Genomic DNA, 27,592 nt, shown 5'->3' with positions numbered 1-27,592 from the left:
GCCTGATACAGAAAGATGGAAAAAACGACAGAGAAATAAATGGGCAGGGGAGAAAAGCAGAAGCATTCCAGAAGTGTGTCAGAAGCCTGATATGGAGCAAGGATGTATCCCAAATCAGTAAAAAGCTTATATACCGGTCATACTATGTCCCAATCCTGACATATGGATCAGAAACCTGGGTTATGAAAGGAAGAGAGAAAAGCAAAGTACAAGCCAGTGAGATGAAATTCTTGAGAAACAGTATTGGAGTGACAAAGATAGGCAGGTTAAGAAATGAGAGGACCAAAGAGGTGGAACCAATAGAGGAGGAGAGAACAAGAGATCGATGCCTGAAAGGAGTAGAAGAATGCGTTCAGAAGAAAGGAAAAGACTGGACCAAGGTGGCAAGACAGAAGATGATGGAGAGGCATATGTTCCATACAGACCCGGCCAGAGGCTGGAAACTGTCCAATATAATGAGTAGTAAAAACACAGGACTCATATATAGAACCGAGATTTTCATTCTTGTTAAGTTATCCTGATGAGGATTTACCAGCAATCACTACATGTAAATTGTTGTAACACTGTACAGACACAATATTAGAAGTAACACCAACCAAATTTTATTCTGCTTCCACATGAAGAGCTTCACAATAACACTGAATGCAGTATAGAACAGTACGAAGTCTCATAACTATAGAACACATCAATATTCAGTCTCATATGTGAGAATACAATAAGCAAATAAGCATAAGTGATGCCGAGAGCCCAGTGGGCTGGGCTTATATCGACTTATATCTTGCAGCATCATCTGTCCAGGTTGTATGGTGACCTCTCTAGGCTGACTGTGGAGGCACTTGTATTCATACTCTATTTGATTACCCATGCTCACACTATAGGGTTACAGCACAAATGCTGGCATTCTTAATGTTGTGCCTTTGGGTGTACAGCTGAGTGACTGATTTCATTTTTATGCATGATATTTCATTTTTCTGCCTGATATTTCATTGACCATCCAGTGATATTCCTCAGGTGCTGTGAGCTGTGTTATTATGTCTACTTATTTCCTGAGCCTCAACCACAATGTGAAAGATATACCTTCTGAAGACCATTTGTTTTTCGAGCCCACACCATTAATATGTGAAACACAGTCCCTCTGTGTTTTCCACGGGCAGCGAGATCTAACATAATGTTAAATTCCAAGCCTTACTTAAGTTGAAACCTCAATTACAGTTTATAAAGTCTTCCAACATCTTTATTTCAGTAGACTTTTTCATTACAATGTCCCACAGACTTGGCATTTACACCATGTTAGTGTTCTCATTGTATTTCATTTCATGTTATATTTTAGGCATAGCTCAGCATCAAGTGCTGTGCAAGATGTTTTTGTTCAATGTTTCACAGTTGTTCGTTGTGCCTCTCCTTGACTGTTCTAACAGACATATCACATTTGCTTGGAAAGTGGCACACTCTCAAATTTTGTCAGTGTAGATCATCTTTAACATCACAAAGAAGGCTTTTCATTTTTGTTGATGGCAGCCAAATACATTGATTGGATGCCATGATTCCATAGGAGTCTATCAGCTGACAAAATACCTGAAATGTGGGAAAGTGGAAACAAAACATTTGCAACTCTTGCAACTCTGCTCAATTTGCATACCATCCTAGTCAATTATGACTCTGGGATTTGGATATTATGATCAGTTTCAACATGGTTTTTCTCTTTATGAGAACCTTATTTTATGAAACCTCAGAAGGAATTGCAGAAAATAAGACAGTTATTTTCACTGAATTATTACGGCATGTTCCTAGACCAGCTTGCTTCCTAATTGATCGAAAATGTTATGAACAAACTAATAGTGTGGCGATTGCCTGTCATAACATATCTATACCTGGAACTAGAAGCAAATATACTAGAATCCATTTAGTTCAAGCTAATATGTTGCTATGAATATTTTGATGACATTTTGTAGTTTGGTCATATGGCCAAAATATCTGAAGAGTTTTGGAACATTTAAACTATCTATGCTAACATAAAATACACGATGGAACTTTAAAATCATGGACAGCTACCTTTCCTCAATGTGCTAGTTAAGAGAAGAAACAGAGCATTCCTGGATTGCAGTGTGTATAGAAAACACATTCTCACTGACTTCTATTACTACTCCTTGAGCAATCACCATTCATCACAAAGAAAATAACAATTGGCAGCTGCTGTGAATCATTGTGTTGGAAAAGCTCCCGATAGTCATGTACCTGTGATACTGGTAATAAGAGTATCTCAAGTACTATCCATTCCTGTGGATACTGCAGACTGTGGAGCATGTTGGAACAAATGACACCTGTTGTCTGGGCTCTGAGGTCATACTTGGGTCATTCCAGCGACTGGCAGACAAGGTTGAGAAGACCAGACCTGCATATAGTGTTTCGGTGAAGCTTACAATTTGTGACATTGTCCCCAAAACTGATCATTTGCCCTTTGGTTCTGAGTTGAATGAAGGGCCGAACCAGAGACTTTGAAGGTTTTGTGACAGGCTAGGCTGTGACTCCCTGGACTTGTGCCATAGGGTTGTGATCTGTAGGGCCCCCCTAAATGGGTCAGGTGCACACTACACATCAGAGGCTCCTATCATGTACCTGAATGTGTGTGGTGCACACAATGGTCTTTTGAATTGGGTGACTCTCCATCCAATCCAGATAACGTTAGCTATAGGAAACCCTGAAGTATCAGCGTAAGATCTGAAAGAAATGCTTCCCACAGGTGAGGGTATTAAAATCCTAATGGTAAACTGCTGAAGCACTCACAACAAAGTGCCAGAGTTTGAAGTGCCCCTGAAAATCAATGAAACTCACATAATATTAAGTACAGAAAGCTGACTGGAATCTGAAATTGATAGCAGTGACTTTTTTGGGAAAAATTTAAGTGTATATCAAAAGGATAAGTGAATAGGAAATGAAGGTGGTGAATATTTCACAGTGGATAAGAAACTCAAATCCACTGAGATAGAAATTGAAGCTGCATGTGAGATTGTTTGGGCAAGACTCAATATCAGGTGTGGGCATAAAATGATAACTGGATCCTTCTGTCGTCCACCAGACTCATCTCCTGATGTAACTGCAAACTTTAGAGAAAACTTCAGTTGACTTGCAAGTCCCCCGATCGTACTGTAATCATCGGTGAAGACTTTAATCATTCAACAATCAATTGGGAAAATTATAGTTTTTTTTAGTGAGGAAACATTAATAAATGCCTTCTCTGAAAACTACATAGGACAGATAGTTTGAAACTACATTCATGATGGGAATATATTGGATTTAATGGCAACAAATAGACCTGACCTCTTTGAAGATGTCTACATCGAAACTGACATCAGTGACCGTGTTGTGGTTGTGGCAAGAATGATTACCAAAGTACAAAGGAAACTAAAACAAGCAGAAAGATATATATATGTTCAGTAAAGGAGATAAAAAAGTGGCAGTGTCATACCACATTGAGGAACTTGAAATTTTCAGCACAGGGCAGGAGCACTTAGAGGAACTATGGCTCAAGTTTACAAGAATAATTGACCATGCAACTGGATAGATATGTACCCAGTAGGACAGCTGATAATAGGAGGAGCCATCCATGGAATACAATCACTGAAAAGGAATTTCTAAAGAAACAGAGATTACTGCATAATAGGTGTAAAACAAAGCTTAGGGCTATAGATAGTGAGACACTGAATGAAATGAGGCTGGCTGTTATGAGAGCAAAGCGTGAAGCCTTTAGTGAGTACCATAGCAGAATATTATCAAATGATCTTTCACAAAACCTAAAGAAATTCTGGTTGAAAGTAAAGGCTGTTACTGCACCAAAGTTAGTGTCTAGTCCCTAGCAAATGAGACAGAAACTGAAATTGATGGTAGCAAAGCAAAAACTAACATACTTAACTCCTTTTTCAACTGTTTCTTTACAAAGAGAAATGCAGGTGAACTGCCCCAATTTAATATTTGTACCACTGAAAAGATGAGTGAAATAAGTATTAGTGTCAGTGATGTTGAGAAACAGGTGAAACTGTTAAAACTGAACAAAGTTCCAGGGCCTGAGATGGATTTCATATCACATTCTATATTCAATTTGTGGCTGCGTTAATCCCTCTTCTAACAATAATCTATCAAAGATCCAACAAACAAAAAACTATTTTGATCACGTGAAACCCAACTCAAACTTTTCTAATATGACATACTGAAAGTTTTGGACCAAAGAAGTTGGCTATATGCAGTATTTCTTGACCTCCTGACTCAGCACCACACCTACACTTATTGTCAAAAAGTATGATCATATGGGGTATCAAGTGAAATTTGCGACTAGATTGAGGATTTTTTGGCAGGAAGGATGCTGCATGTTATCTTGGTTTGGTGCATTGTCATCAGATGTAGAAATAACTTCGGATGTGTCCCAGGGAAGTGTGTTGGGACCCTACTTGTTCATGCTCTATATTAATATAAAAATATGTGTTTCAGTGTCTTTGGAAATTCAACCCCTATGGGGGTGAAATGGTGGATGAAAGTTTTTACGGAAATATTTCATTGTGCAAGCATTTCTGAAGCTAAATCTATGAAAATTTGTATTTGGCTTCTCTGTTAGAAATAATACATACACGTCACTGTTTATGGAAATTCCACACATAAGCATTTTTAAAGCTAAATCTTTGAAAATTGGTGTTTGGCATCTTGGTTAGAGATGAAAAAATACATTTTTCACTTTTTTGAAATTCAGCATCACCCAGACAAAATTTGCTAAGAACTTGAAGATGAAGAGGATGTGGATCTTATACTGTAGGCATTGTTTAAGAAGAGATCATCTGAAATTCCATTGCTAAGGGGATGAAATACAGTATGAAAGGCTTTTTGAAAGTACGTCACTATTACAGGAATTTTGGAGCTAGAACTACAAAAACTAGTATTTGTTTTCTCACTCAGAAAATAAAAAAAATATATGTTTCAGCATTTTTGGAAATTCAAACACTAAGGGGGTAAAATAGTGGGTGAAAGTTTTTTTTAAAAAATAAATAATTACTAAAGAACTACTAAAGGATTTTTAAGGCTACATCTATGAAAAGTGTTGTCTGATTTCTTGGTTTAGAAATTTAAAAAAATATATATGTCTTTCAGTGTTTCGGAGAATTCATCCCCTAATGAAGTGCAATAGGGGACGAAAATTTTTAAGAAAGTATTTTGTTACATTAGAACAGTTTTACAGCTAAATGTATGAAAACTAGTATTTCACTTCTTGGCTAGATATAAAGAAATGTTTGTTAGGGGATGAAAGTTGCTATGGAAATATCTCTACAAGAACACAAAAGGTATGATTAACAAAAACCTTGGACTCCAGCTAGAGAATCAATTTGTGGTTGGGAGTACATTTGGAAAAGACCATGATTATGTGGGCTTAATTAGTGTGAAAAGCTTAGAAGGTGTTGCAATTTGCGAACAACGTAAAAAATTTGATTAAACAAAAAAAATCTCCACAAGCCACACAATCTACACAAGCGAAGCAATGGACAGTAAGCTAGTTTGCACATAAAATGAAGGAAGGACAACCAGTCACACCATACACTGATCATGGCCTCCATCAGCATTAGCTGAGCACCTTGCAGAAAGTGTAAGGGGGTCCACAAGCACACAAGACAAAATCCCTGTGGTTACTGTAATCAAATGGGCAGATTTTTTTATGCTAGAGTCAAGTTACAGACAGAGAGTACTGAAAGAAATTAAAGCAGTGCAAGACCATAATATTTGTAACAGTCTCCAGAAAAATAAAATTAATTTGTTACATCGGAACATTCAAGAGTTGTAAAATGAGATAGATGAGCTTATTGTTTGCCATGGAGATGCTGAAAATTCTGAAGAGATAGATGTTCTTTGCCTCTCTCAACACCATGTAATGACAGGGATGAAGAGGTTTAATATCAAGGATTATATACTTGCATCATTTTTATGAAGATTAACTTGAAAAAAGGAGGACTTTTGACATATGTAAAAGTTGGACACAAAGTCACAAATATTGAAATAAACAGATTGAGTGTCAGAACCTATAAGCATGTACTTGTGAGCTGTTACTTCAGAATACTTCTTTGATAATTGTAACAGTCCACATATCCCCTCTAGGAAACTTTCAGCTGTTTATGAGAAACTTACATGCAGTATTGAGCTACCTGTCAGACAAGAAGAAACAGTTAGTAGTTTGTGGAGATTTCCGTGTAGATTTCTTAGGACACAGACAGAAAAAACGAACTAGAGCTATAATACCAGAGAAAGAAAGTTGCTACTCACCATATAGCGGAGATGCTGAGTCGCAATAGGCACAACAAAAAGATTCGGGACTCAGCATCTCCGCTATACGGTGAGTAGCAACTTTCCATCTCTGGTATTGTTACATTCCATCCTGGATTTTCCAAACTAGAGTTATAATTTAGACGTTTCCATCTACTCATGCACTGCAAAACAGTAGGACACTGATTGATAACATTTTTATAGACAGTGCTCAGGCTGAAGCAATTAATGTGTACCCATTCGCCTGTGGACTGTCTGGTCATGATGCACAAATATTGGAAATAAACAGTTTTGCACCTTACAACCTGGAGCAGTTCCTGAACTACAGTGTGTAGCATTTCTGAACAGAACAGAAACAGCGAGGATTATTGATGAGAACAGGATACAATGTTTTAAGAGTAAGCTGAAAGGGGTGGTATGGGATGAGGTACATATAGATTTATTTATTTATCGTTCCGGTGATCCATGTTGTGACAGTATCACAGGACATGGAACGTGTCAGAAATCTATGGTAGTATATAAAAACAAAACAAAATGATTTCAAATTACAGCAAACAGTAACTTAGGTTCTAATACAGAAGATCAGTTTTGAGATATAAATAAATATTACAAAATAATAAGTGTTACAGAAAATAAATATTGCAAAATGTGTGTTTACAATAAAGAATAGTCAGGATTACAAATGCAGATTTGAGCATACATTTGCAGTTAACAACACAAGAAATGCTACACACTGTAGTTCAGGAACTCTTCTGTCATATAACTGCCTTAAACTTTTTTTTAAAACAAGAGCTCTTCTTCTACAAAACACTTATTTCTTGAAGGAAAGGCATTAAAAATCTTACAGCCAGTGAAATGGACTCCTTGCTGTTCATACTTAGAATTGCCTGTTCGTAGTGGATATCATGTATTCTTCTCATCTCATGTCTATCATACTCACTATTCAGTTTAAAAATGGATTTTTCTTTCATTATGAAGCACATCAAAGAGAGTATATATTGCACAGTGGAGGTAATAATTCCAAGTTTCTTAAAAAGGTTCCTGCATGTGGCTCTAGGATGGAATCCACACATAGGTCCTTATGGCTCTTTTTTGTGCACACAGTACTCTTTAGCCAGTGATTTCCCCAAAATATAATTCCATATGCCAAAATGGCATGAAAACAACTATAATAGGCTAACTTTATGGTTTCCATACTTCTATAAGATGGAACAATGTGTAATGTGTAAGTTGCTAAACTCAGTCTTTTGTATAGGTCCAGTACGTGGTTTGACCAGTTCCGTTTGCTGTCAATCAGCAAGCCTAGGTATTTTGAGGTATCCACCCTGGTTATCACCTGCTCACCTATTTTTACTACTGTTTCTTCATCTTTGAATGTTGTGTGGAACTGAACCTTATTTGGCATTTCCTCAGGTTTATCTACTGAATTATCAATAAGTAGTGTAGTATCATCAGCAAAAATGGTGAATCTACAATATTCCGTGCAGAGAGGCAGATCATTTATAAAGATAATAAAAAATAGAGGGCCTAGAAGTGAGCCTTGGGGCACTCCACATGTGATGGTATGCCATTCTGAAGATAATGGGATTCCATTTTGACTATCCACTACAACTTTCTGTTTCCTGTTTGATAGGTATGAGTCAGGCCATGGACCACTTATACCAAGATGTGCAGCCTAATTATAAAAGAATCTGGTCACTGAAACACTTTTGTTAGACCGCAAAAAATCCCAGCCACTTTCAGTTTTTTTTGTTGATAGATTCCAAGACTTTGCCAGCAAATGCGAATATTGCATCTTCCGTTGACAAACCTTTCTGAAATACAAACTGACTTTCACTGAGGATATTTTATTCCCTGAGATGCTTAACTATGCTGGTATGCATTATTTTCTCTAAAACAATTGAAAAACTTGTCAGTAGTGATATTGGCTGATAGTTAGCAGCATCCTCCTTATCTCCCTTCTTATACAGTGGTTTTACAACTGCAAACTTAAGCCTCTCAGGAACTATTTCTTGCTAAGTGATGCATCGACAATGTGGCAAAGGACTTTATTAAAATACTGCTGCAGCCATACAAGTAATTTGTTAGAAATATTGTCAATTCCAGTAGAGTTTTTACTTTTCAGGGATTTAATGACTCTTTCAATTTCTTGAACAGTGGCTGTTGTTACCTTCATGTGTTGTACTGATGTAGGTACACTGGCTTTTAGGAGATTGATGGCTTGGTTCATGGAGCTTTGTAAATCTATTTTTTCTGTTACACTTAAAAAAATGTTTGTTTAATGTGTCTGCAAGTATTTGTGGATTGCTAACAAGATGACCCTCACTTTTTATTTGGATATGTCAGATTCAGTTTATTCCATTGTAAATCTGTGCAACATTTGAAAGTTGCTTTCCTAAAAAATTATCCAAAAGATCCATTAAAACACAAGTAAGCCGTGGATAACTAGGGGAACAGGAAGAGGGAAATTAATATAAAGGCCAGGGAAAGTCAAGATCTTACATTGCTAGCATACTACGAAAAAGTACTGTAGTATTTTAAGGAAAGTCATTATAATGTTCAAAAGTATGGATGTTGTAACAGAAATAAATAATGCACATTAATAAGTAGCAAATTATATGGGACATTGTCAAACGGGAGACAGGACAGCCAGTCAATGTACGAGAATACATAACAGCCAAACTAAATGACAGTGTTGTGACATATAATTCATAAATTGGAAGTACTTTTAACAATCACTTTCTAAATGTAGCAGCAAATATAGGATTAAATGGTTCAGTTGAAGACGCAAGAGAATATATTAAAAATGTCATTCCACAAAACTTTAAGCAACTAGATGTAGCACCAACATTCTTCACTGAAATTAATACAATTATTAAACAATTATCATCCAATTTTCTTATTGCCATCTTATCCCAAAATATTTGAAAAATTAAAGAGTAACTGCACACTTGCTGAGTATGCTATTTATACACTCACTCATCAAATAATACAAGCCTTAAAGAATAACATATTGCCAGTTGCTATTTTTTGTGATCTCCCCAAGGCCTTGTACACAATTGATCATGATATATTTATGAATAATGATATTCTTTTATTGAACTGATGGCTTTACACACAGCTGTTTGGAGTCATATGTGACAAACAGAATGCAAAAGGTTGTACTGAATAATTCAGACAATGTTGGAAAGTTAGAAAATTTTAGTGACTGGAGTAAAATCACAAAGGGTTCAGTTTACGGTCCACTCCTATTCCTTATATATGTGAATGACCTTCCACTTAACATTCAACAAGCAATTTTTGTACTTTTTGCTGACGATAATAGTGTTATAATAAATCCCTTTATAGAGAAAGCAATAAAAGAGTATTTTCCCAAGAATTATTAAGTGCTTCTCTGAAAATGGACTCTCCCTACATTTTGAAAAAACAACCACATTCAGTACTCTAAAACAGATAGTATTGTACGAACGATTCATGTAAAACCTTAGCAGGAGTCAGTAAGTAGGGTAGAATGCTGCAAATTTTTGGCTGCACGTATTGATCAAAACTTCAACTAGAATATGCTTATTACTTAGCTTATCAAACAATTAAGTTCAGCTGTCTTTGCTCTTCATATAGTTGCTAACTTGGAAACAAACATATCAATCATCTGACATTTTTTACATAGTTCCAGTCAGTGACACTGCACAGAATAATTTTCTGGGGTATCTCATGACTTAGAAAGAAAGCATTGATTGCCAAACAGTAGCAGTAAGAATAATAAGTAATGTTCACCCACAGAAATCATGTAGACACCTCTTAAAGGAGCTAGGAATTTTAACTGTGCCACCACAGTACATATTTTCACTAATGAAATTTGTCATAAACAATCCATCTCAACTTGAGAAGAACAGTGATGTACATACATACAACACTAGAGGGAAAAATGGCATATTAGCCATTGTTAAAACTGTCAGTGGTTCAGAGAGGAGTTCAACATACAGCAAAAAATTTTTTTTGACAATTTTCCCAATAACATAAAATGCCTGATAGTGTAAATTGTCAATCTAATTTAAAATTAATTTTCCTGGACAACTCCTCCTTCTCCATTGATGAATTTCTACTTAAAAACTAATCATAATAATAATAATGTGTTCATTAATGTTAACATTTACATATAAAATGAGTCATTCCACATCATTTTGTAAAGAATTGGTCAAATGACCTATGGAATGTGTAACTAACTAATCAACTAACTTACTAACTCATCTATAGCTGAGTGATGTGTGGCACATAGAAGCATTCAGCAGAAACAGTATTCACACTAGCTTTTTAACTCTTGTTCTTTCTCTGACAAAAGCACACACCTTCACACACACAACCACACAGGTACTCAAATACAATCACTTTCAGTGGGCAACAACAACAAAATTTTGGGACCATTTTGAAATCCAGCAGCTTATTTTGTGTTTTGAAAATGTATGATCAGCATAACAGAAATCTATTTTCATGTATCACATCAGGATTCTTAAAAATTGCGCTTAATACAGAATTTTACATCATGCTTTAAAGTTGCAGTTCCACATTTTGTGTAAGTTGTAATAAGACCAGTATAATGTACTAAACAAGAATTAAATGTTTATTCTATTGCACTATTTTCATACAAGGGACAGAAATTAATGCACAAAAAATAATTGAAAAACATTAGCCTTTAGACTTACTACAACGCATACCTCCTTTCCATTTCTTTAATGTCTTGGAGAGATCTCTCCCTCAGTTCTTCACTAACTGTCATGAGGTTTTCTAGAAGCTTATCTAGTTGTGAGTGAGGGAATTGTACCATCAGACTTATTTTGTATCTAAGGCTTTATATTTTTCCAGTATGCTGTTCATATATTCCACATAGTTTGAATCCGTATTTCCCAAGAACTTCTGAACAATTTCTTTGAAACCAATCCAAGCTTTCTTTTCTTGAGGAGTCATACATTTTTCAAAACTTTTATCTTTAGTTAGTTACATGGTCTGCAGACCTAAAAATATACCACTTTCATTTTTGTTTCTGCGAGCACAGGAAACTTGTTGGTGAGGTATTTAAAACATTTTTTTCTCCAATGTAAATCACTTCATTAGTCCCAATTTAATATGCAAGGGTACTAGAATTTTCTGAGGATCAGCTAATGTTTTACCAATGATATTGTTGGATCCTAGAATCAATGGTTTTTCTTAGAGGCTATTCTCATGTTGTTCAATGGTTCTTTCTATCTTGGCTGTCCCATTCACAGAAATAACATGGACAGCTGGTAAAACCCTGTTGTTGTCCTTACAACATAAAGAGAACTTTGAAAACACTGAAGATTATCCATTGATGTTTGTTGTAATTTACTTTTTCAAGTAGCAGATCAAGGATTTGAGATGGACAGAATGATTGACTGAGTCTGACGCTAGAATTTTTTGAAAGATTTCATGATGCCTTCAGCTGCCGTTGTCTTTATTTCATGTATGGTTGTACAATTTCAGCCTTAGGCCATTTTCAAGTGTTTACATAGTTTAGTAGTAAATTATGCCGTGAATGTTGTTGCTCCTATGACTCCATGTTAACCTCATAAAATAAACCCAAGATGTTTTACACTATTTTCGGAGCACATTACCTTCAAGCAGTTGTTGCAACAACAGCTCAAAAGTAAAATGCTCCAAAAATAGCATAAACATCGCACATTTATTTTATGAGCATAACATGGAGTCATAGGAGCAACAACATTCACAACATGATTTACTACTAAAAATCATCCATAAATTAGTTGAAAAATTGTACACTCATACTTGAAATAAAGAGAATGGTAGCTGAAGGCATCATGAAATCTTTCAAAAAATTCTTCACAGCTGCAGACCCTATTGCATTGAAAATGATTCTAGAATGTTGCTGTTATGTAGTAACATGCGTTTTTAACTTCTATTAGTTGAGTCACTGAAGAGCCTCCAGTCATCTGTCTTGTAATATGCTCCTAACTTGTTCATTATGTTTGGAATGTCAGTGCAGTATACTAAAGAGTCTCCTTGCCTAAAACGCTGTTCCATGTCTTTATTTCTCTCTCTGTATGTGTAAAATGCTACACTTGTTCCCGGAGTGTAGTAAGTTCTTTTCTTTCAGCCTTGAAGCTAGAAGTGCTGAATATCCTTTGGGACATTTAAATCTGTGCCCAAATCATATAGTTCAAGTCATGGGAAATGTTGGGGCATGTCTTGTATATATGCCCAACCAGAATCTTCAGAAGGCTCATCTGATGTACAATTTAATTCGGAAAGCAGTATCTTAAGGTTATTAGGAGGTATAGCTACAGGAACATAAGCACCATGTGGCACAGTCTTCTAGCAGACTCCAAATCAGGATAAATAATTCTCATCTTGATTTTTGTGTTGAAGTCTTTTACTCTGAAAATGCAGAAGTAGCAGTCATCAAGGTGGTTCTTTGTTGAACAGCACACCATTGGAACTCCAAGACTAAGGGACTTTAAGTTTCCTATCGCCATTTTCTTAACTCCACAATCCAAATGCTACACACAGTATGAGAGGCCCATTATTTACCCTGATCCCCGATCCCTTCCCCCATTCCCCTCCAAAACAAGCAAAATAAATACATTTAATAAATGAGGTTATGTTCCGTCTCTGTGTGGTGATCATAAAACGTCCACAGATATAACAAAGTAGATATGGATTGTCCAAACACTTCTCTGCATGGTTGCAGCTCAACAAATAAACTGAAACAAAATGATCCACTGAAACACTCTGCCCTACCCTATAAAAGGCAGACCCATGAGTGAAGCAGCCATATGATCCATCACCAATGCTGCAATTACAGTACATCATACAATGTGTGCATGACAAGCATCAAAATTGTTTTCTCACATGAAAGGCCACTGCCAAACCATAGCAAATCGCAAACTTAACCATCCAGTTGCTGCAAATGGTGTACATCACAGCACAAATAACTTGTACACACCACTCCTTCTTCACCCAGATCATGTACTGCCTTCTTCCACCTCACTCCCCCCGCCCCCCCCCCCACCCTCCTATCTGGGCATTATCTTTTTGTCTCTAACCCTCCTCCATCTCTCTCTCTCTCTCTCTCTCTCTCTCTCTCTGCCTGTCTGCCCTTTTCCATCCTCTGCCTTTCCCTCTCTGATCCTTGTCTCCCTTTTCAACTCCACTTTCCTCTCTTTTCATCCCCCCATCCACTGTTTTTCTTGTATGCTCCACCCTCTGAACTCATTTTGCCTTACTGTGCAGCCACTGAGTCACCTGTTGAAAGACCTGCCTCACAATATCCCACTACCACCTCTTTGCCTATGTGTCCTTCCCTCCCCCTTCGCACTCCCATCTGCCCAAGCAACTATTTCTCTCAATAACAGATAATCAACAGTCCATCTTGCTGCAGTCATAAGTGTGTGGTTTGGGTGTCTGCATGGTTGTATGTGCATTTTTGCTGGGGAAAGAGCAAGAGCTCAAAAGTTGGTGCTAGTATGATTTCCTGTTGCATGTTTTCATTGGTCAGCTGTTGACAGCCATATTTTCATTACCAAAATATCATTATATTCTTATGATTACCTTTATTAGAACATTCTACAACCATTCAGGTACCTTAACACTACTGGTAAGTAAGTGATTGTTTATATTTGTAACTGTGTACTAATGAAAGAGATGTTTTAATATTATCTGATATACTTATTCAACAAAAGCACACAACTCTACGTACTTGAAATACTGATGGTTGCAGTACCCAGATGACACAACCGTATGCACCTGTTATGAGGCATCCAATAAGAAGTTTGAGCTGAAAATGCATTCTCAGGAAAAGAAAACTCATCAGCAACACAAGTGCACATGTTTCTGTGATGTGCTGAAACACACAAAATATTTATTTTGAGAGATTTAAATACATTCTTAAACTAAAATGAAATGGCAAATGAAGTTATTTAACTTTTAGCACTCTCAGACTTTTGTGCATATGGAAGGTATTTCCACAATGATTGGACAAACGTTCAAAGATGATGGAAAGTGGGAAAAGGAGTAAAATTATGAAGGAAACATCTGTTTGTGAGTACACTGTCCAAAATGTGTAAACCAGAATAGCTAATGGCAGTCAGCAGGAGTTCCTTTTGTTGTTGGTAAGAAAGCTGGATTTTTGTAATTTCATTTCTGACCATAAATCTGAAAAATGCTCAACTAAAATCTCTGTCAGTGATGGGGTTAATTTTTATAGACATTACTCCATTAGGTGTATCTTACAACAGTGATCAAAATGGTAGTTGTTGCACTGGGACATCATACTAATAAAGAAGTGAAACATTATAATATGTTCCACAGAGATGAGCCATAAATTATTTTGTAAGGATAAGCAGACTTATTACATCTCTAGTGACATTACTAATAAATGCTGTATTGTAATGAGAGCTTCACACAATGGTAAGTTTCATCTAGTTTATTTCAGACATTATAATGTGGAGTGTCCAGGAGTCATAAGAGCCATAAAAGTAACTTCTGTGCTGAGCTGTGTATGGTACATGAAGGCACCCTGAACAGTTTACGTAACATTTAGCCTCACAAATAGTTTGAAAAGTATACACTAAATGCTGTCCAAAAGCAACATTCATTGCAGAGTCATCCTGAAGTGTTTCCTGTTGTGATTGGAACACAGGGAATACAGGATCTTGGTAAGGACAGAATGTGGATGAAGTTATCATTGAATTATTACTTGAAGAGGAGTATAATATATAACATAATAAAAGAATTTTGGAAGAGAGAGAGGAAATTTTCCAGCCCATGAAATAACTAACAGAACATGTGAGAGACTGAGAGATGTATGTGTACCATTCAATATGAAAATTATATCCAACAGTGCAAAAAGATACCAAAAAACAAAGACATGGTGGTCACCAAGCTCTATGTTAAGAGTTTCAAATTGATCATGTAGGAACCACCACAGAGAGAAGCCAACTTCCACTCAGACAAAAATTAAAACTCAACCTATTCCTAAAACCACTAATAATAAACCTTTCAAGATACTGCAGTATAGGATAGACCAAGTGAACGGCAACTAGGATATAAATATCAGAAAGAAATGGGCACACTGGACTAATGAATGTTACACGGTAGCTCAAAGAATCTAAGAAGGAACAAAACAAACAAATTTTCTGGATAAAAGGGGAAGGTACCCATAGTCAAATGATGAGAAGCTACTTTAACAAAATGTTCTGAAGCTTGGGAGAATTTTAAATCTGCTAGAGTGAACTTTGTAGAATTCAAGAACGAAAGGAAAAGAATAGGAAAGACTATCAGGAACGCCAACGAAAATTTGAGAAAGATCAACTGTGGAAATGGAATAACATTTAAGTGAGAATAACTTAAGAGACTTGTAGCAAATCTTTAAGTCAAAGCTTTATAGCTATTCATCACCAAACCTCTGCTTTAAGAATGATCTTTGGAGATTAATTTTGATCAACAAATAAATTTGTGACTATGTAGCAAAATATTTCAGACACCAACTAAACTGTGAACCACCACATAATAATCTGATTTTCCAAGAGCTAATAATTATACTTCCCAACTGAAGCTCACCAGATTAAATAGAAATGAAAAATATCATAAAAAGCCTCAAAAATAAAACATCTGTTAGGGACTCATTCACTATGGAGCTTCTGGGTATGAAATACACTAAACTCTCATTAGTCTGGCCCTCAGTAGTCAAACCTCTTAGTAATCTGGCCCACATCCAGCCTAATGCAGAAATGACACACACAGTAATGAATTCTCATGTGCGGGAATGTTGTTAGTTAATTATATTGTTAAACAATGCTATACATGTTTGAAATTGTGGCTTTTTTTTACAGTTCAGTATCATGGCTTCTGAAAGGAAATGTGCTTTTATAGACCTCAAGCATAAACTCAAAATTAGATATTTGTTGAACTGAGATTCTTCACAGAAAGCCATTACTGCTGAGTACATTGATGGACAAGCAACTATTTACAACCAAACTTTGACAGAGAGGTAATCAAAAGTGTATAGGGAAGATAAGATGCAAGTTATGAAGAAGAGGACATAGGAGGACAGACATGAAGATATCTCATGCTGCTGGTGCTGAAGCTGCAGACATCTTCCTGGAGTACATTATGCAACAACCAGAAACATGCAATACCAATGTAATGTTTGTGAAGCTGTTGTGTGATAAAGCATAATCACGTATTCTCATTGTGGCAACTAAAAATTTGGGATATGTTTGACAGTGAGTGATACTACTGTATATGTACACACTCAAGGACTAAGTTTTCCATGAAAATGATTGCATCTTATGACTTAATAACACATAATCCCTATGTACTTGTAATAAATTTAAGACACACTTAATAATCCAGTACTTTCACTAATCCAGCACCCATATGTGCAAGGAATGGCCAGATTACTGAGAATTTAATGTACTAGAACAATTAAAGAAAATCATTTAACAGAAAAGATCCAAGATGAATGGAACATGTAATTATTTACCTATTACACAAGAAAGTAGGTGTCAACAATTACAGAGGCATACCACCTTTTCCAGTTGTGTACAGAATACTCTCTAGAGCACTACAGAATAGAACAGCATGTCATGTAGAACTGCAACTAGGATAGTACCGAGCAGGTTTCAGAATAGGACTGTCAGGCATATAAGGGATATTTGATAGAAACCAAAAGGCTAGCAGGAGATCAGAGGCATGTAATTCCATACACCAAAACACACTTATAAAAATGCTGGAAGAGTTTGGAACAGATGACAACAAACATTAAGAAACATACAGTCATAAAATAAATTCTTTGGAGAGATATCAGAATCATTTCACATCAAAACAAGTGTAACGTGAGGAGATGGCTTCAACAGCCCCCCTCCCCCCAAAATCAAATGATATAGTTACTGAAACGTTCAATGAAAATTTGACTCTCATTTAAAATAGGTACCCAACTCATGTATCTATCAGTCTACTCTTGATGTGTTGGCAAAAGTATATGTTTGAAGTTGGTGATAGGCATAAAACATCATCTGAAATTGTACCAAGTATTTCTCTGAAAATAATTGTCAGCAATTAGTTCGGGAGCCCACAAGAAATGAACATAGTTGCAATCATTCTAACAAGACTGAATACCATAACATCCAAATCCAACAAAAATAAACACATGTGTATCTATGTAAGAAAGAAAACAGATTAAAATTTTCTTGACACTTTCCTAAGAGTCCATTTCCATACATCCCTACTAGCTATGTAAGTTGTAGACCAGCTGCAGCTTAATTTCAAATATTACAGCTCATGATGAAAAATGTGATGCACCCAGAAGACACAGTCAGATTTCAAAGTAATGTCATACACATACACACCATGGGTGGGTATGTATGATGAGGAGTGGCAATTCTGTGTGACAGAGTAGCCACCAGAGTGCATTGGTGGTGTTTGTGTTTAGTTTTATTACCAAGCCTGACGGGGAATGTGAGAGGCTTGAACTGTATCAGATGTTGAGAAACCTCTGTGAAGGAGACTGAGATGTTGCATACTTGTGTGTGAGATTATTATCAGCGCCCGACAGAGTTTCAGACTCAATGTGAATCTCTGTTTAGCCAGCTGGTTAAATTGTGCTACATGCAGATTTGTGGGGCATTTGGATGAGACAGTGGCCCAATTTTGAAATCCATGGGAATGTGAGGGCAGGCATACTCATCGACAAGCTTCAGGTTGACCATAATTGATCACCACAAGGAAGGATCACCACATTGTGTACCAAGCACAGAAAAAACAATGGACACCCTGCATCAATCTGTATCATACTGTGCCACTGGTCAAAGAGTATCAGCAGCCAGAATAAGGAATTACTGTTCCATGTGCAGGCTGCCACTAATACTATAACACAAGTGCCTGCATTTGGAGTAGTGCTGTGACTAATTAGCATGAACTGCTGAAGAATGGGGTCACACTGTGTTCAGCAATGAATCTTGATTCTGCACTACCCTTGATGACCATCGTCAATGAGTGTGGCATCAATCTCAGGAGAGGTCCCATTCTTACTGTGTTTTGGAGAGGCACAGTTGAGTTACACCTGACAACATGATGGGGAAGCTGTCAGGTATGACTTCAGGTTGTGGCTGATATTGATTGGAGGAACTCTGAGAGCATATCACAGACATCACATGTCCCCATGTGTTACCTCTCTTGCGACAGTCTCCCGGTGCGATTTTTCAACAGAGCAATGCTCATCCACACATGGCACACATTTTTATAATTTATCTGCTTGATTATTATGAATAATAGCCAGCTACACTGCTCTGTAATTTTTTTTTAATTGTATATCATTCCGGATGAGCCCATTTTGGCATATTGTCATCATCAGGTGCTCTCACAAGTAACATCAATGCTTCATGTCCTGTTTTTTTTAGAATTATTAGTTTCTCCTAGGTGTACACTGGAGATGTATGTCTAATTGTTCTGGTTCCCATGTATGCTGCTTTTCTGACAGCGTACATGGAAGCCAACTAAAATCAAATATACAGTCCAGTGTATGCCAAGGAGAAAGTAATAATTCTAAATAAGATGGGACATAACAGCAATGATGTTACAGGTGAGAGCAACTGATAATGGCAACATGCTGAAACAGCCTCATCATGAATAATATAAAATAAAAACATTTTACACAGCAATGTAGCTGGCTATTATTTGTAACAATCATGTCATTAAAAGACATATTTTGTACTGCGGGCCCCAAAGAATAGAAGTTGTCTGCATGATCCTGAGGTAACCCAGTGGTCAGCAAGGTGATGGGTTCTGCCCTTGATGGAACATGTGTGGGACCAGCTTGGATATCAATTCCATCCCAGTGCCAGTACCCATGACACCAAGGACCAGTTACAACAGCTGTGGGCCAGTTTGCTCCAGGATAGGATACAATAGCTTTGTGGCACTCTTCCCAACTGAATCAGTGCCTGCATCCAGTCCAGAGGCAGTGCAACATCACACCGACAAATGTTCTCACATTGCCAATTTCTTTGTAATTTGATTTAATTTTACAGCACTGACATAAAATCAAATACCCCTCAATCTGTGAAGTTTTATTTCTTTTCCACCTCCCCTTCTGGGTGCTTTACTTTTGTGTCAGGCAATGTAGTACTGGCACAGTTTAAAGTTTCCTACCAAGTAAATTAATAACAAATGAAACACATCCCCCATGTTATACATAACAGGTTAGGACACTGTTGGAGAAACAATGAAACAAACATACCAGATTTCAAAGAATGCAAAAGGTTCCAAGATTGGTGATGTTTTATGGAAGCTCAAAATTTAGCAAGGAATTCTATGTGAGATGCTTCTAAGGGTTTCCACAATGGAACCCTCTTTGGAATTCTTGCAGAAAACTCAGAGACATTCTAGTCCTATGTAAAATACACCAGTAGAAAGACACAATCAATACCACTAAAGCTGAGATAGGAAACATGAACATGGCTTTCTAAAATACCTTCACCAAAGAAGATGCAGTAAAAATTCCAGAATATGAATCAAGAATGGCTGCCAACATGAGTGCCTCAGGAGTTGGTACACTCAAGTGACTTAAGTCACTCAATAAAGGCAAGTTTACCAGCCCAGACTGTATACCAACAGGTTACTTTTGAAATGTTTTAATGAAATGGCTTAATTTTTAACAGTCATATAAATCACTCATGTGACGAAAGATCTGTACTTAGAATGGAAAGTCACACGTGTCACATTAACACACAGAAAAGGAAATAGAAGTAATTCACTGAATTATCAACCCATATCACTGACATCAATTTGCACTAGAATTTTGGAATATATACTTGTTTGAACATTGTGAAAATGTTGAAGAAAAAGATCTATTGCATGCAGCCTGTGCAGAATTAGAAAGTATCATTATTGTGAAACGCAACTGGCTCTTTATTTGTGTGAACTGATGAGTGCTACTGGCAAGACATCTCAAGTCGATTTTTTATTTCTAGATCTCCAGAAAGCTTTTGTTGCCACCACTCTCCACAAATAGCTTCTTATCAAATTGGATGTCTATGGAGTATCGTCTCAGTCATGTGACTTGCTTTGTGATTTCCTGATGGAAAAATTGTAGTTCACAGTAACCAATGGGAAGCCATCAAGTGAAAGAGAAGTGATATTTAATGTTCCCCAAGGAAGTGTTATACGCCACCTGCTGTTCCTGATCTATATACATGATTTAGGATACCATCTGAGTACACTTCTAGGATTGTGGATGAAGCTTTCATTTATCTTCTAGTTAAATCATTAGATGATTAAAATGAATTACAAAATGATTTAGACGAGGTAGTGAAAAGTGGTCCTAAACAATGAAAAGTGTGATATGCTCCACATAAAAACTAAAAAAAAATATATTAAATTTCAGTTACACAATAAATCACAAAAATTTAAAGATTATTGATTCAATTAAACACTCATGGATTTCAGTTATGAAGAGTCATCAAATACAAAATTATGGGCAAGGCCAACCAAAGACTGCCTTTTATTGGCAGCACATTTACATGATGCAACAGATCTACTAGTAGTACCTGCACTATACTGGTCTGTCCTGTTTTGGAGTACTGCTGGATGGTTTGACAGAAGATATCAAGAAAGTTAAAAAAAAATTCAATCACCAACTTTTTCCACCTAACATGAAAATATTTTGTTGACTCCCCATCTACATAGTGAGATATGACCAGTATCCATAGTACGAGGGTGGCTTGAAAAGTTCTCACAATCACCATAAGAGGTCAGTGCTAGCACAACAAGTTGTTCACATGATATTCATTGGACTGTAACACTGTAAACACATGCCACATCAGTGCTCTTGGTAGAGAGCTGTTGTGGTGATGGGGCTCTGTTGTTGTTCCCGCATAGTGATTTGCAAAGATGGACAAAATCGAGATGCGAGCATTGATTAAGTACTTCATAAAGAAAGGTATGAAAACAAAGGACATTCATGCCAATTTCCAGAATACACTGGGGAACTCTACTCCTTCATATTCAACTGTCACAAAGTGGACAAATGAGTTTAAATTCGGTCGGAAGAGCTTAGATGATGACCCGCGCAGTGGTCAGCCAAGATGTGTCACTACTCCAAAAATCATTGCAAAAGTGCACAAAATGGTCATGAGGGATTGCCGACTGAAAGTGTGTGATTGCTATGCTTGCCAGGTGTTGTCTGAAATGTTATATCACATTTTAAACTGAAGAATTAGAAATGAAAAAATTGTGTGTGTGTGTGTGTGTGTGTGTGTGTGTGTGTGTGTGTGTGTGTGTGTGTGTGTGTGTGTGTGTGAGTGTGAGTGTATACCTGTCCCTTTTTCCCCCTAAGGTAAGTCTTTCCGCTCCCGGGATTGGAATGACTCCTTACCCTCTCCCTTAAAATCCACATCCTTTTGTCTTTCCCTCTCCTTCCCTCTTTCCTGATGAAGCAACCAAGGGTTGTGAAAGTTTATTTTGTGTGTGTGTTTGTGTTTGTTAGTGTCTCTATCAACATACCAATGCTTTCGTTCGGTAAGTTACATCATCTTTGTTTTTAGATATATTTTTCCCACGTGGAATGTTTCCCTCTATTATATTCACATGAAGAAAGACATACATGGACATCAGTTTCAGTCAGACGAAGAAGTGCAAGAGTGGGTGCAGTTGTGGATCCATCAACAGCCAATCATAATTTACAAAACAGGAACTGACACCTCATGTCTCAGTGGGATAAATGTCTTATCACATTTGACAATTGCTCTTGAGCAGAACCATTCCATTGTCCCATTGTGGCAGATGTTCAGTTTTGATTTGACTGCCCTTCATAAATAAAAAGTGAATGGTCACTGTTTTTTTGAAATAATATTTTAGATGTATTTAGTTATGGCTAAAAGATCTATAATTATAAATAGATAGTAGATTGTATTTATACTAACCCATCCTGCAACACACCCTGTCTCCCAAGGAGAATAATCCGTTGATACTGACTGTAAATAACACTCTGCCTGTAACAATCATTCATAATTTGTAAAACATAATTAAAATTGTTAGAAAACAAACAAATATGTACATATATTGAGATTACTGTGCTCTTACCAGTTCAAGCATGTTGCAGAGTGACAAAGACGTGCATACTACAACGTATAGGCACGTTCTGACACATGGTTGCTCAACTATTCTCTCTGAAGTTGTATAGAAGAATTTCATGATACAGTTTTGTGGGGGTGTAACTGGTCCTTCATCACCATGGGGATCATAGTATTTATTCCACAGGAAATGAGTCCAAGTTGTAGGCTGGAGAATAAAAAGAAAAACTCCAACCATTCCATAGCCTATCCATGGCAGCCAGTGTGTCCTGCACAAAGAATACCAACTTAATATTTGAAATTTTTTCAAGGAAATATTAGTACATAATAGCTGACTTTATTTAGAGGCTTACAGCTTTCTTAAGTTAACTGATTTATTTAAATTTTTTGCATACAAATAAAATTTAACTGGTAATGAGCAGTTAACTCTGCTGGCAAAAACATGACTTACGAAATATGAAATATTTTTTAGTTGAACATACAAGAGAAAGCAAGTAATAAATGGTGACATTTATAAGAGGGAAAGAAAGACATAATGTAGACTATCTTATTCTTTTTGAATATAGGTCAGTTGCAAAAGCAGTCATATTGTATATTTGCTTGACTATGATCACTGAAAAGTATTTATGTGGGCATATTTACTAAGCAACTATATCTGCATGGATGTATATCAGTGCAAATTGCCACAACCAACAGTGGGGAAGGGCAAGTTTGACTACCTGGTTGATGAGCATGCTGATGAGCATTGTGGTCAAATTCAGTACCTGCTAGACAGCCTGTGTCATCTTAAACCCCACTACCCCTCTTTCCACTTCCAACCTCCAAACATCAGTTTATATAAATCATATAGGTGGAAACTGTCACTCAAAGATATTCCTCATTTACCTGATTCATATTTCTTTCTGTTGTCTTGGAAGAGATGAATACAGATTCTGTATGGTTTTCAAGTAAATCTTGTACCATTCTTCCTTCAAAACAGTAGCAAGTACAGGTAGTGATGATGGAAATGGGTAGCAGTCATGCACTCTCCTCCCTGAAGTAGACCACAGAGGCACAATAATATTGAGATCTAGTGACAACATAGCCAGTGGGAGATCTAACAGTTCATCCTTGCACTCACAAAACCAATCATGGACAATGCAAGCTGTGTGAAGAGGGGCCCTATTGCTTTGGAGTGCAGTACCACCATTTGAGAAAAAATATTGTGCCATGGGATGGGCCTGATCAGCAAGAATATGATGATAATCCGTGCCAGTAACCCAGAGTACCCAAGAGCCACATGGAATAGAATGATATGGCTGCCCAAATCCTAACTGAATGCCTGCCATATTTCACTCTTGGGATGCAAACTTGGCCAAAAGGTGAAAACAGTGTGCAGCAAGACTGATTCAACCAAAGAACTTTTTTTCCATTGCTTCATTTTCCAGGTTTTATGGCTTCAGCACCATGATTTCCAGTTACAGGTATACACATCACTGATGAGTAGTTTTGGAATTCCTGGTGCTGACAGGGTCTACAGTGACTTCTTGCAGCTGTTTTTCTCTTTTTTTATCTTTTTGTCACAATAATTTTCAGTGACCATCTGTCACAGTCACTCAACACACACTTTAATCCATGTTGAGATGAGTGATTTTTTTCCCTCACTATCTCTTGACGTGGTATAAATCTTCAATACGGTGACTCTTGCAACACCAAACAGTTCAGATACCTTGGTTACAGAAGCACCTACCATATTTGCATCAATATTTTGCCAATGTTCAAAGTCATGAGCTCCAACATAATGCAATCACAGTTAAACAGAACACTGTCCTGATCACAACTAACTCTTGCATCAAGTTGAAGACATTGCACAGGAGCCATTCATAGTCAAATTCAACAGTGCAACCTGCAGGGTTGGTTAGCATCTGCGTTTATGATCAAGCATGCATTCGATAGTGTTTCCATATTTTTGTCCAGTTCCCATGTGTTTTGATTTCATCTCTTAGGCTTGCACATTTTATGTGGTTTGGATTCGTCTTCAGTACTGATGAAGGTACGAAAATGGAGTTCAGTATGTATAAAATGTGCAATACTAGCATTTCATTCCTCAAGAGTTACAGAGGACTGAAGTGTTGTTAAATAATGGATAATTCATTGAGAAAAATATTTCATGCAAATCATGGCATGTAAAGAATGGAATGAAGATCTACCAGTATATAAATATAGATGAGGATCAAACTATTATATCAAAAGAGATTAAATGAAAAATGTGAAATGAAACAGATAGCTAGGAATGTAGATATGGAATGATCATATCTGCAAACTAGGAAAAAAAAAAATGGTGTATCTAAAAACATTGCCATTGCTTAATAATATGGATTATAGAGAGAATTATAAAAGTAAACCTGCTTTAGTGAAGAAAGAAATAAGTAAAATTAAACAGGAATTGGAACCAATATCTGAGTGATAAAGGACATGATATTCAGGTGAGACAAAACACAACATAAAAATTATTAAGCACTTACATAAATAAGAACAAGATATTTTATAGTTAAATATAATATCTGAAAAGGAATAGTTGAAGTTCTTTAAATGCTTAGGGACTGATAATAAAGAAAAACCAAAAACAAAAAGCAATAGCAATGACTGTAGATCTGATAGCAAAGGAAGAACAGAAAAAAAATGATCCAAGAAACAAAAAGTCATCAGGCACTGATAATATATTTTATTTCTTTTTATATTCATCATTAGCCAATATATGTTGAACTAGACAATTTTACATTTCAAGTTTTATCTCACATTCAGTATTTTACCATCTTATTTGCTAGAAATTTGCTTAGTGTTGATGTAGTGTGCGTGGAACTGGTAAGAAATGCTGTATGCACTCTGTGTTATACAGCTCTGTAGTTTTTTGCATGCTCTTTTAACAGTTTCAGGAATACAAGATACTGATATTTTATTTCCTTCTTAGCTTGATTATTACAGTAAGTGATGGGGCGAGGAGATTTACTGGGGAATAGCCAAGAGAAGGATGGGGATCGGTGAAGGTTGAGACCATATGATTTATGAACACAAAGGATAAGGTATGTTGTAGGGTTAGTTCCCACTTATGCAGTTCAGAAAAGCTGATGTTGATGGGAAGAATTCCAGATGGCACAAGCTGTGAAGCAGTCACTCATAGTTTGTTGGTAGCCATTCATGTTGACAGACTGCTTGTTAGTTTTCTTGCTCACATAGAATGCAGCACAGTGGTTGCAGCTAAGTTTGTAGAGCACATGGCTGTTTTCAGAGGTGGCCCTGCTATTGAAAGGGTGGGACATACCAGTAACAAGGCTGGAGTAGATGGTACTGGGAGGATGTATGGGATAGGTCTTGTATCTGGGTCTATTGCAGGGATATGAGCCATGAGGCTCTGTGATATACTGAATCATGAGACGAGTACTCCTTTGTGGGCAGACTGTGGGTATAAGGGGGATGGTAGTTGACTGATGAGACAAGGCACAGGAAATCTGTTTCTGGACCCAGAGAGTAATTTCAGTCTTTGAGGGCCCCAGTGAGACATTTGGCATATTTGTGAGGGACTGCTCATCACTACAGATGTGACATCCATTGGTGGCTAGACAATATAGAAGGGATGTCTTGGTGTGGAATGGGTGTCATCTGTTGAAGTTGAGGCATTATTGGTGGTTGGTAGGTTTAATGTAGACAGGGGTACTGATGTAGCCAAGCAAATGGGGGAGAAAGCATTGAGGTTTTGGAGAAATGTAGGTAAGGTGTCCTTGCACTTGGTCCAGATCATGAAGATATTATCAGTAACTCTGAACCAGGTAATGGCCATCTAGGATGGTGCCATGGGGATGCCCATTAGTGTACCAGAGATTTGTTTGTAGGTGATGTTTTCAGAGGAAAAGTAATTGTGGATGAGGATATAGCTGGTCATGGTGACCAGGAAGGAGATTGTAAATTTGGAGTAAGTCAGGAATCGGGAAAGGTAGTGCTCAGCAATGGCATGGACATTGGGGATGTTTAGTGAAGAGGAAGTTGCCACAGTGACAGAGGGCACAGGGCTGTGAATAAACAGGAACTGTGAAGAATTGGTAGAGGAGATGGTAGGTGTCTTTTATATGGGAAAGGTTGTTGGTCCACAAGAGCAGAGATTATCTCTCTTGGGGTAGAGTAACCAGCCACGGTGGGGCATCCTATACAGTTTGGATTATGTACTTTACGAAGCATGTAGAAGACAGGAGTGCAGGTAGTGCTGGGTGTAAGGAGAGTGACAGACTCAGGTGAGAGGCTCTGGGATGGACATAATGATTTGAGAAGGGGCTGGAGATACTGCTGAATTTCTGGAACATGGCCACTGTTTCAGGGCTTGTAGGTTGACATATCTGACAGATGCACTCCTAGAGAAAAGTTTCCCTATCTTTAGCCAGAACCCAGTCCCACATACTGTTTATGCATTAGTTCCTAGCTCATGGAATCCCTCCAAATGGTCTGACCATCAAATTACTCATTCCTAACTGGTCCACAATTAACTCTGTGTATTCAAATTCCTTCAGTCGATAGCCCTCACCAACCTAGTTCTGCAAAAGCATATCAATTGGACCCTCCTTTCCATCTGTTTAATTCTGTTGCTCTGCAGTCCCAAATTCCTGCATCCTATCCCCCTGATTAAAACTCTTGCACTCCTTGAACTAGAGCAGCATGCATAATACCACCTCAAATTGCTATCCAATCTGTTGAACTCCTGCCTTGGAATACCACTATCCACCATCGCTACAGGAGCCCCAATTAAAACCTTCCCCATATCCCCTTTTAGCCTCCAGATCCTGCCTTGCAGGTATACAACATTTTCCACAATTCAGATATTCCTTCCCCCCACCCAACAGAACCCCAGAGCCTAAACAGACTCACAACACTGTCATGAACCTATTCTTCAAAAGTCTCAGTCCAACAGAAGTATCAGTTCCTTCCAATTTTTCCCTTTTGCCCCACTTCCAAATTCAGTTATGTTGGGCTTGTTAAACACCTTCTCTCCTTCTCCCACTCACTACAGTGGAAACACTTTTTCTCCACTAAAACTACCAATCAGACTCAATCCAAAGCCAAAATTGAACCATGAATGACTCAGTTTACTCTTCCAACAGTGATTCATCCCCAGTGCCCCCAAATAAACCACCTGTTAACTTTCCGGAATTTCCTAGCCTCAAACTTTG

General features: G+C 37.3%; 1 protein-coding gene across 1 annotated transcript in view; it reads right to left on the bottom strand.

Annotated features, from left to right (window-relative positions):
- LOC126260008 (adenylate cyclase type 2-like) overlaps positions 1 to 27,592 on the bottom strand; it is a 516,154-nt gene that overhangs the window by 46,328 nt on the left and 442,234 nt on the right. Inside the window, exons 14-16 of the mRNA XM_049957168.1 lie at positions 22,408 to 22,666; positions 22,248 to 22,316; positions 14,024 to 14,167 (exon numbers count right to left, since the gene is read on the bottom strand). Of these exons, the coding sequence (XP_049813125.1) occupies positions 14,024 to 14,167; positions 22,248 to 22,316; positions 22,408 to 22,666 (472 nt within the window). The remainder of the gene's footprint in view (positions 1 to 14,023; positions 14,168 to 22,247; positions 22,317 to 22,407; positions 22,667 to 27,592) is intronic.

Source organism: Schistocerca nitens, chromosome 5 (assembly GCF_023898315.1).
Source record: "Schistocerca nitens isolate TAMUIC-IGC-003100 chromosome 5, iqSchNite1.1, whole genome shotgun sequence".
Classification (NCBI taxonomy): Eukaryota; Metazoa; Arthropoda; class Insecta; order Orthoptera; family Acrididae; genus Schistocerca; species Schistocerca nitens.
Note: the sequence above shows the minus strand (reverse complement) of the source record. Positions and strands in the feature narration are given on the sequence as shown.